Consider the following 12,062-nt stretch of genomic DNA (forward strand, 5'->3'; position numbering starts at 1 on the left):
TACATTTAGGGAATTTTTTAAATCCCATGGCCATAATAACCAGATCAGCCATCGATGGCTTTCTGAACAAAAAATTTTTAAACTCCAATCGAGTCGGAAGAAAGAATTTAACCACCGGCCGGTGGTCGAAGAGAGACCCCGATGTGGTGAATGAGAAAAGAGGGATTTTAATTTGTTTTATACACAAGATTGTGTAAAGAAGTTCACATAGGGCTCCTTCTCCGCGATGCTAACTGCAGCGCGGAAAAACGAAGACCCAAGGGAGACCCCTGTGGCTCGAGGGATCATGGCATGCTGGGCATGCTCAGTGGGCTTAGTATGCCAGTCAAAAGTTTCTAGAAACTTTGACAGAAAGTTTTCCGTAATAGGGCTCCGTCAGTGACGTCACCCATATGTGAGGACTAGCATCCTGCTTGTCCTGGGATAACTTATTTTGTGTTGTAGTTTCTGTTTGAAAGCGTCTTTGCTTGTGTATATTGCAGAGATTAGGGATAAAGCACAGGACTGTTTTTATAGCCAAGTCCAAATGCAAAGCATATTCAAGCAGCATTGTCTGAATTATCATGAAGGCTGCTCACCCTACCTAAAAATATGTTGCTAGCAATAATTTTTTAATGGATTTGACAGTTGCTTGGTTTGAATTGTAATTATTGCTACCCTTAACATAAGGCTTGGGGGTAACCTGAACGGAGTGGCAGTTGCTGCCCTCAGCAGAGACATAGGGGTAGCCTGCATGGAGCGGCATTTACTACCATAAGAAACTTGCTGGGCAAACTGGATGGACCATTTAGTCTTTTTCTGCCATCATTACTATGTTATGTTACTATGTTTTGCAATAATCCCCACAGCTACCAAGGAGGCCAATGTAATCAGGTGCACTTGGCACAGAGCACGGTTTAACCTGCAGTTGTGCGTTCATTTTTTGTGTGAAAACTTTACTACTGATGCAGCAAAGAGTTTTGTGCATAAAAATATGTGTGTTGAGAACTGTGCATCTTCCTTAGCCCTCTCACATGAAAATCTCATGTCTTCAACAGTATTTGGTTGCCCAGTGTGGAGTTGGTATGGACTTTATGCGGAATTAAACAGGCTGACTGCTGAAGAGCTAGCATTGACAGTTTGTAACTAGTTTGCCCAGTGGGGAACAGCATAATGTCTTGAGTAGGCTTAGGCCTATCAATGGCGGGGACCTATCATCTCCAGCCCTGTTCTCCTGGCCAATGGGAGACCAATATTTTACATTATTCACAGATTGAACATCATGTTATAGTGTGACAAATCATAACAAATCCTTGTCCCTTTGGTGATCAGTTTTCAGATCATATTACCTTATGATTCAATTGGCATAAGAAGCCACATGATTGCCAGATAGTTGCTTTGCATTCACCTTAAAAAGAGGAAAGGAGTTGAGTACAATCTGACAACATGGCAGATGGAATGAGAGAAGAGTAGAAATAATCTCCCACCCTATATTTCAGTGAAAAGCAGCATTTTATTGACTAAATGTATTATAACTCAAAACCACCCAAATTCAATTTTCTTTCACCTTTTTTATTTGTTTAATTTTTTTAGTATATTTAATTCCCCTGAGCACCACAATCCAGTTTTCAGTTAATGTGCTGGATTAATTAAAATTGTACAAGAAAGGAAAAAAAAATAAAACCACAAACCTTTAAAAGCTTCATACACAGCTAGGAGAGTCATCATAGAGTCTAAAATCTACCAGCGGAGCATAGCAAATAAACAGGTCCTAAAAACAAGAGTAAACAACATACAGGCGTAAGTAACATTTGTCATATTTTTCATTTGTTTCTTCGATTTGGAACAAATCAACTGATATGCCCGTTGTTTTGATCTTTGGTATGAGAGCTAGAAAGCCACCATGTTCCAGTTCATAAGACCGTTTTTGTAGGTTCAGCTTCCATGCTGAAGAATTGCCTTCCAACCCTGCCTGGAATACTTGTGCTGATGAGATGGCATTCTTTAAAAAGTTATAAAAGTTGATGTGTATGTGTGTGTGTGAGATATCTCAGAAGAGATGGAACTCTTTCATTGTCTTTGTTGGGCCATTGCTGGACAATAAAGTTTCTTGTAACTTTCTTTGTTGGCCTGCAGTGTCTTAAGAATGTCCAAGATGACAGCTTTAATTGATCTCATTTTGTGTGGTTTTTTTTCTCACTTGCCATTTCCACTGCAAGAGGCTAATGGCATAAATTCATCACAGAATGATTTTAGCCTGATCTGTAGAGAAGAAGACTTTCCCCAATCAAGTTCAAATCAAAATAAGAGATATGAGTAAAACAGTTTAACTCTTAATTACAAACAAAACCAAAAAAAATACAAGTTCCTTTTGAAGACTTAAAACAAATAATGGCAAGTTGCTTGCAGCAGAGTCTTTCTAAAATGAATGCACAAATTCATCAGATCAGCACGAACATTGTGGATATGTTATTTCTGTTGTTTTTCCCAGGCGTTTCACAAGTGCTGCAAGACAGCATCTGCCTGTTTGATGCCATCACCACTGGCACATTCTTATATATCTATCTATCTACATATAGACATAGATATATATATATATTTATATATATGTATTTATAAATATATAACAATGAGGTAGACATGATAATGAATATTCCCTTCTTTGGTACAATATAAAAGAAACAAGAAGCAATACAAGAAAGAAACAAATCCAGTGAGTTGAAGGAGGATCTTCCAAAAGATTCTGTAACAATAACAGCAAACGTCCAATTAAATATCATGAGTTCTGAGGTATCTCAAGTCCATTCCCAATTATCTTTTTAAATTATTATTTATAGCTACATAGATAGCTATGAGGTATTATTAGGCTAAATTTGCATCCAAGTTCATGACAGGGAAATCTTAAAAGTGAGTCAAAGTAAAGTGTCATAAATCAAAACTAAGCTTGGCTGTAGTACTGTGAGTCCCAAGCTTGTGCTGTTCTACTTAGGCTCATCAGATGTTGCCAAGAAGCTCCCTTCCTCTCTCTAACATGCCTTTTTTTAGGCCAAGAAGTCTATCAGATGACTCCATAGAGTCTCCCAAGGTTGCTTCCAGTTCCCTATCAAATTCGACCTGCTCTTGTTGTGTCATAAAAGGTTCCAGTCTATCCCTGGTAAGATGGATTACCCACCCCAATCTTGCCTTCTCTGGCACCAGAGAAGACTCCTTGAAATGAAATGCAAAGGCAGGGGACTGCTGGGCTAGTATCAGAATCTTCGTAATTCCTAATCCTGCACTGCCAGAATTTTGTTTTTTTTGCTGGGAGTGGGGGTGGGAAGAGGCAGTAGGTGAGGGGGAATGCATGTCTTTTTAGCATCAACAGCCCTTTGATGTAAAAATCTTTAAAAAGGCTGCCTGTGACTAGATGTACTCACTTAAACCTTCTTCTACCCTCTTTAAAAATAAGTAATCCCACATCTTCTTCAGTGTGGATCAACTCTGACATGATCATCACAGAGTCAATAAAGTTACTTAATAGATAAAAGTGCTGCCATCAAATAGTCCATATGCTGGACAAAATTATGAATTTCTCTTTGCCCTCTCTCTGCATTATCAGTGTTTAAGGACAGGCAGTCTGACAAGATTGATAACGACACATTGATCTCTCAGTAACTAAGCTGTTATTCGGCTGAAAAGGTCAGCAGCCTCTCCACACGTACTCCCAACCTTTGGCTTTCTAGAGGTGTCTCGCTAATAATAGCTGTTCCTTATAAAGCACAGATCGACATTTCTTGGAGGGGACAGCAGGTTGCTGCCCAGCTTACGACCTCCGGTTGAGCACTGTGCAGGCAATCTAGGTGCAAGGCCTATTGTTTCCATTTGCAGAGGCAGTTTCCGGCTGTGAGTGGTATCCAGACATCTCTTGCTTATTAACCCCTTCAATTGCCTTTTCCTGAAAGCAGTTTGTTTCTTCTCTCTGCCCTCCTCTTTCAGTCTCCCACCAAGAATCTGTCAGATGTTGATGTGCGTTAGGGGAACCGAATTGATGGAACGCACTACTGACATCATTAATAGACTTCTTACTATTTAAACAACAGAATGGCCACATACTGGAACGGCAGAATGCAACGCCTGGTCACGATTATTCATAAATTCACGGAAAAAAAGTTACTGTTTGCCTGGACTTAGCAGAGAAAACAACTGGGGTGAAAATCATTTTTGTGAATTTTCCTGAAAAAGTCATGATGTGCTTTTGGCAGCTTTTCTCTGCCATTTTCCTGTTAGTTCTCAACAGTAAAGATGTGAGGCTGATGGCTCAAAGCAATCAGAAATGTTTTTTGTTGAAAGGGGCAGCAGAGATATTTACACAGGTCTGGAGAGCTGGAACTCCTGAGCAGACTATAAACAATGGATAAAAAAACCCCCCTCAAATTCTAACAAATGCCACAATTATTGATAAAACTATAAACCCAACTTGGGCTGCAAACAAAACTGGCTCCAACTAGCCATGTTGCAATGGCATTGCTTGTGGTGTCCAGTGTTACCAAGTAATTACCGGTACTGCCCGACAGAATCTGGCGAGCCCTGCACGGAGCCTACATGCTTTATATCTTTATTTATAGGACATTAACCCAAATAGCTGATGGGTGAGTGCGTCACAGCACTGGCGCTTTCCACAGGGCCAATCTTCTACACTCTTGGGGGAAGTGAAGGGAGGGTGAGAGAGGAGGGCTGAAGATCCCCGTTTCCCTGGAGAGTCTCCACGCTGGTCAGGGATTTTATGGCTGCTCATCCTTCATGAGACAGATTGATATCACTGCCTACCACTGCACCTCACCCCTTGCTCGGATTGGTTTGATACAGCACTAGCCCACCAAGCGCTCTGCCTGCCTAGCAACATCCCCTCAAAATAAGCCCGGGCTTCGCCATCATTCATAAACACCAGAAACAGCACTGGGAGAGCACAAGCAGAACAGAAAAACATGTTTGTCTCCTTTTTCTTTGTTGCAAAAGTAGTTTAAAAGTCCACTCAGTTCTAGTCTAGATTATATGACATGTTGTAATTGAATAAATTAATGTTTTTTTTTCCCCTTCTCTTTGGTAAAAGCTAACAGATACATTTTCAAAGGATTTACACATGTAAATGTAACTACTATCGTAGCAATTTTCAAAAGCCATTTACTTGCATAAAGTGAACTTACGCGAGTGAATCCTATGGACAATTCAATGGCATATACCGCAGCAATTTTCAAAAGCCCACTTACACAGGTAAAGTGCATTTACACGGGTAAAGCCCAATGGTAAGCATGTAAATGCTTTTTAAAATCAGGCCCTACGTGTACCATTCTTCCACCCCTACCTGCCCGAGTCTCCTTGCGCTGGCTTTACTCGTATATTAGAAAAAGCGTGGCCTTGTCAAGTTGTAAGTGACCCATTGCTAGAATGCACCTCCGAGAGGGAGGGAGCCCAAGCTGCTGATGCCTTCTCCTAGAATACAGACCTGACAAGTTCTTCTTGCTCTATTGTATCTGGTCACAGAGTCTGGCAAATATTTGATTACAGACTCTCCAAACCAACTCTGAGCTAAACCGAAAATTGATTGTAGGCTCTGTGTACACTTAGGGAGGGACCAGGTAAGGGCTGTATATGCGTTGTGAGAGATGTGTGTAATAAACAACGTCACCAACCTAGCAGCATAGCATCCCAATACAGCTGACCCAGCCCGGGTTTTCTAACTCCCATCACAAACCACGCTCCAGGAAAAACGAAGAGACAGACTTTTCCCATAGAGATTCGGAGTTGGAAAACCAGAGATGGACTGCCTCATAGGATGATGTGAAGGTTCGCTGACAACACTCTGAAGAATAATAACTTGGCGGTGGGGGTGGGCAATTTTTGAGTAGCTCGCGTTGTCTGCAGTGTACAAACGCATTTTAGCCCTCATGCATTGCAGCCACTTTTCAAAGAGAAACCACCCACATTGTTCCCCTTTGAAAATGAATATGTGCAAAATAGGCAAGCTAAATGCACCCGTATACTTTGCGTCTCCTATCTGTAACAATCGTGCTAAATGCACCCGTATACTCTTCACCACCTATTTGGGGACACAGTAGTGCACATATGTTTAAGAGTGGCAGAGGTGTGCTGCTTTCCTCCTCTGAACGACACACACCCATGGGAACGCCTCTTTTTCCCTACGCTAAAAGCGCGCATGCTATGGAAGCCCACGAGTCCTTTTAGCCAGGCAGAGGAGAGGCAATTCTCATCCAGGCTCTCTCACCCAGTTATATCACTCTTTAACCAGGTAAACGGCTTTGAAAATGATCCTTGATATGTATTATTTATATAACACCATCATTGTAGACGGTGCCACACAAAATAATTCACATGGTTACAAAGTCCCTGTCACAAAGAAAGTGGTGGGAACGGAGGACCCACAACTTGGCCCTCTAACCACCGTACTACACACCCTCTAAGAGCCAGCTGCGTTTAAGCTCAGTGCAATGGGGCAAAGGGCATGAACGTGGACCTTAGGGCAGGAGATATCCTGGGAATGGGATCAGATGGATTTCTGTCCATCTGATAGCAACATCATCAGATTGCAGACAACCATTTCTAGGGGCAGACCCTTGTCCGGTTCTTATAGAGAACTATGCCTGGTTCCTGCAGGAAAATTGCATGCAAGCAGATAGGTTATTGTCTGGCCTTCACGAGTCATATTTCCTGCTCTGAATTTTATTGGCACAGCCCTTTTCTACAGCTGCCGACACCCACACAGAGGCAGTTCCACATCGCCATACTGCTTGGGATTCTTGTAACCCTGATGGAAGAAATCCAGCAGCCTGCATGCCCATGCCAAATGCCACTGGTGTTGGCTACAATGCTGGACATAGGATAATAGGTACACTGGGTATATCTGCTTATTGTACAAGTCTGCGACTGTGTATTGCATGGATTTGTACGCATGCTGGGATGTTGCATGCCCAGGGTGGTGTTTGCGTATCGGGCAGATTAGTGGATGCGCTTGTTTACTCAGCTGAAAAGTATGTGAGTCTCTATATAGTCTCCAACAATGCACATAAAGCCACACCTATGTCCTGGTATCAAACCAACCAACCATTTCCATCCCTGACTCTGAAATCTATTGTATAATTTCACCAAGCAAAAAAAAAAAAAAGTTAAAGCAGGGCCCAGTAGGATGAGGCCAGCAACAGTGCTTCCTGCTCACAGTCTGCGTGAATGACCACACGTCCTGAATTCCATCCGATCAGCTGGACAGAGTCAAACGTTAACAGTAACATTAATACATTTTCGGTGAGCTGCGTTCTTTTCCATTTCCGATTCTCTGTTCTTTTGTTACGAAAGTCAAGAAGAAGAATGTCCGTCCCCTTGAGGGCTCTTCTAGCACGGGATTCCTGTGCAGTGCTAAGTTGCTTTGGATCTTCCCCGAAGCTGGGGGGTGGGGGGGTGGAGAAGAGAGATAGGGGGTGGAGGCGAGCCAGTTGATTTTTGCACTCATGGTGAGGACGCGGTGGTGGGAGTGTGAGCGTGCGATGAGGCCGAGAGAGGCTGGTTCTGTGCTACTGGTGGACTGGACCGACCCTGAGAGCTGCTAGTGCTTCCATTGTTGTGGCTGCTGCTGCTGCTGGAGCCCACGGGGATGACAGGCCTATGTGCGAAGAGAACGCCTGGGGGCAGAGACAGAGGAGTGTTACTTAGCAATACAGTGCAATGTCTTATTTATGAACTTTTGATATTCGGCTTTTTCCCATTCTTACAGTAAGCTCTCAAAAACAGCGGCAGCAAATTCAGGGCAACAGACATTATCTAGGTCATGCACATGAAAAAAAACCCCACAAGACCAAAGACAGCAATACTACTTCTTACATGGTACCAGCGGTGTATACAGCACAGCACTAGGTAAACATGCTTGCAATGTTGTCCCTTGCCTCGAGAGTTTGGAATAAGTGACTTTCCCAAGGTCACAGTATTAAGGGATGACCTCTAAAATCCAGCCAGGGGTTCCAGATTCACAGATCTGTGCTACTCTGCCATCCTCAGAGCTGACACTTGGTCCTGCAGCAAGACTGGACTCTGGGTCCGCTACGTCTGGTGTCTCGCTGTGTGAAGCTGAAGTTGTGAATTAACATATCTTTCATACTAACAAGACTTTCGTAAAAGCAACATGACCTGTCGCACCCTTCAATATTTCACTGTAATAAGAGTTTTTCACTTTAACAGGATTTAAAAAACATTTTCCAATGCTGAAAGGTACAGGGAAGAAAATTAGGACCTGAGGTAATTCTTTGCTATCTCACGAGTCACTCAACAGGATTGCACAGTTATGACTACTTTAAAAATTCTTTATTTCACAAGTGAGCTACGATATTGTACCATACATTCAAGACCCCCAGCAGTGCAAACTTTCTTCAGTGATGGAAAAAAAATGAAGAGAAACATGAAAACAGTTAATTCAGTGCTATTCATAAAAAACCTATTCGAGACATTTGAATTTAAGGCTCTTAAATTTCCCGAAAATGGTAGGGGAATTACCCTATATTACGCTTAAGAATTATTTTAAAGAGGTCTTAAAATTCAAGGAAGATGAAATGCCGTCTGTTAATAAAATATATTTTCTGCCTATATCTACTAAAAATAAAGAAAAACAGCAAATCGATACAGAAAAAGGAAATTTGACAAAGTTTCTGGAAGACTCCGCTTCGGAATATTATGAATGTGCTACATTGCTAGTATCATTCATAATAGAGAAAGATATAACGGAAATTATGAAGAGATATTTTAAAAATATTGATCTCCAATATAGGGGAACTAAGATACGTATATTTCCTGACTTTGCTCCCGTCACTCAAGATAAGAGACGGGCTTTTCTTACCATGAGATCCCAAGTAATTGCTCTCGGCTTCTCATATGTATTAAAATATCCTTGCAAATGCGTAATTAGATCATCAAAAGATTGTTACATTTTTATTTATCCTGAGCAATTGAAATCCTTCTTGAATGCAAGAAAGGTGACAGGTATCCCCGGCTCAAAGCCCTACACTAGGATCCAATATAAAGTATGATGGTCACTTATTTACGTTAAAGCCTATTACTGCAAATGTTTATTGTAAAAATATCTTCCTATATTCTGTCCCCCTGATGCAGATTTCTAAATAAGGGGAACGCTTATAGTGTATAGGATAAGATAAAATATGCGGTACTTAGATTTATTTTCTTCTGAATTGGATGTATAAATGTTTCTATTTACTTTTGATTAGGATGTACAAATGCATTCCTATTTTCTCTGTAGTGAGTTGTTTGACTTTCTCTGTAACTAAAAATGATTAAAAATAAAATAAAAAAACAAAACAACAACAACAAAAAATAGTTAAGCGATATCCCCTTTGACCATGTAGCACTATAGCATTATGCTGAATACTCTTAGAGATAAAAAAGTATTTTGAGAAATCTCTTATTGTACTTGTACAGATCGGGCACATTGCCCATCCGATAACTCTGCTGCCTTAGTCACAGCAATGTGACAAAAAGAACAGAATTCTGAAACCTGCCCCCATCAATGGCACTGCCAAGGTTTTAACCCTGGCTATGATCCAGTCTCTCACCTCTGGGACAAGACTCAAAGCCTTGGCATGGTGCTACTGCTTGTGATCTTCAACCCTCAGCTCCTGTCCGAGCATTAGCCTGCATCCCGGTGCAAGCCGGGTATTTCCCTACCTTGCACTCTCCGAACCCTTTTAGGATCTTCTGGGTACCTGCCTCAGAAGACCCAACGGGAATGAGATGGTAGGAGAGAATGTAAGGCAAGGAATGTGGGGATGCCGCGCGCATGTTATAAAGTCCAGGGTCGGCGGGCGCAAGGGGGTGCACACATGTGCATCTTGAGCGCGCCGAGCCCTAGGGGAGGCCCGATGGCTTTCCCCATTCCCTCCGAGGCCGCATCAGCAAGTTACCACCGCATCAGCAAGTTACCACCATACTTGTCTCCCCAGAATGTAACAGTCAGGGTCCTCGTTAGCCGCTGTATGAATCCAATTCGGCTTTCTCGCCTGCCGTTGAAGCAGAGAGCAATGGTGTATTTGGTTCAACAGTATCAAGGCTTATAGGTTAAAGGGTAGTAACCGCTGCACCAGCAAGTTACTCCATGCACTCTTTTCTTCATTTCCATCCTTTAACCTTTAGGGATCCACAATATTTATCCCATGCCCTTTTGAATTTTTTCACTGTTTTGGTATTCACCACCTCTTCCAGAAGGGCAATCCAGGCATCCACCACACTCTCCGTGAAGAAATATTTTCTGACATTGATTCTGAGACCTCCCTGGAGTTTAATTTGGTGACCCCTAGTTCTACTGAATTCTTTCCAACAGAAAATGTTTGACATTTGTACATCATTAAAACCTTTCAAGTATCTGAAGATCTGTATTAGATCACCCCTGTGCCTCCTCTCTTTCCACAGTATATATGGTCAGAAAGGCAGTGAATAAACAAGTTAGACTGTTTGTATTTTTAAATAGTCAGTCAATAAGGTAGCAGTAGGTAGTGTGTTTATTTTTTAAAAAGTCTGCAGAACTGAGTGTTCTCCAGACTTTTACAGAACTGAATGTTTGTATTTAATACTAACTGAGTGTTTGTATTGAAAAAAAAACCCCACAAAAAAAAACCAACCCAAAAAGTAGCCAGAAACTAGAAATAAGCTAGGAGCAGTGTATACCTAAGTAAAAATGTTGAATAGTTCAGCTCAGTTACTCACCTTGGAAAGGTGTTGAGGTAGTGTGATTGGGTTTGAATAGGGACCAACATTTGTTAATCAAGAGAGCAGTGAGTCACTCAGGCTGACTAACTGAAGTTAGACTATTTGTATTTCCCAACCCTCGCCCACCCACCCCTAGCTCATTCCTTAATTTATAGGCAGGTGCCACTTTCGCAAAAAAAACCATCAACAAAAACTTTATTGAGAATTCGATCAGACCCCGGTAGGCCACTACCAGACACATAGTTAATTCATTAATACATTTAAAGGACGTTAGACACATTCCTACTCCCCTAGCAACCTAAAACTTAACTAGGAACTGATCAAAATTGAGATGAAGGCAGCAGTCCAGCAGCAAGAGGGGGGCTTCCCAGTCTTTTGCATCGAGTGTCACATGTATGATTTTTTATCCACCGGTGAGAAGTTGTACATGTGCATGCGATGCAAAGAGCTCCTGTCTCTCAGAGAACGAGTCCGATCTCTGGAGGCTAGAGTGGCAGACCTGGAGGAGCTGAGGCAGACAGAGAGGTATATAGAAGAGACCTTAAGGGGCATAGTAGTCAAGTCCCAACTTCAGACTGGCAGCCCTGGTGCTGCCTTGGAGGAAGAAGGTCTCATGATGGGAGAGCACCAACCAGGTGTAGCAGGAAAGGATCCTGTAGCAAGGACCTGCTCTCCAGGTGATGCATTGTCCTTTCGCACCGAGGATATCTCCCCAAGGCCTACTGCCCAGGAGGGAAGGGTTAGGTCGACCGTCATAGTTGGTGATTCGATCATTAGGAATATAGATAGCTGGGTGGCTGGTGGGCGTGAGGATCGCCTGGTAACATGCCTACCTGGTGCGAAGGTGGCGGACCTCACGCGTCACCTAGATAGAATTTTAGACAGTGCTGGGGAGGAGCCGGCTGTCGTGGTACATGTGGGCACCAACGACATAGGAAAATGTGGGAGGGAGGTTCTGGAAGCCAAATTTAGGCTCTTAGGTAGAAAGATTAAATCCAGAACCTCCAGGGTGGCATTCTCTGAAATGCTCCCTGTTCCACGTGCAGGTCCCCAGAGGCAGGCAGAGCTCCGGAGTCTCAATGCGTGGATGAGACGATGGTGCAAGGAAGAGGGATTCAGTTTTGTTAGGAACTGGGGAACCTTTTGGGGAAGGGGGAGTCTTTTCCGAAGGGATGGGCTCCACCTTAACCAGGGTGGAACCAGACTGCTGGCGCTAACCTTTATCAAGGAGATAGAGCAGCTTTTAAACTAGAACAAAGGGGAAAGCCGACAGTCGCTCAGCAGCGCATGGTTCGGAGAGAGGTATCTTCAAAGGATACCAATGATGC

The 12,062-nt window shown here is 42.6% G+C and overlaps 1 protein-coding gene across 1 annotated transcript in view; it reads right to left on the bottom strand.

The window, feature by feature from the left end:
• Positions 1–5,193: 5,193 nt before the first annotated feature.
• ARID3C (AT-rich interaction domain 3C) overlaps positions 5,194–12,062 on the bottom strand; it is a 558,215-nt gene continuing 551,346 nt past the window's right edge. The window contains exon 8 of the mRNA XM_029581435.1: positions 5,194–7,649. Within this exon, the coding sequence (XP_029437295.1) occupies positions 7,477–7,649 (173 nt within the window). The 3' untranslated portion in view covers positions 5,194–7,476. The remainder of the gene's footprint in view (positions 7,650–12,062) is intronic.

This window comes from Rhinatrema bivittatum, chromosome 1 (genome assembly GCF_901001135.1).
Source record: "Rhinatrema bivittatum chromosome 1, aRhiBiv1.1, whole genome shotgun sequence".
Lineage (NCBI taxonomy): Eukaryota > Metazoa > Chordata > Amphibia > Gymnophiona > Rhinatrematidae > Rhinatrema > Rhinatrema bivittatum.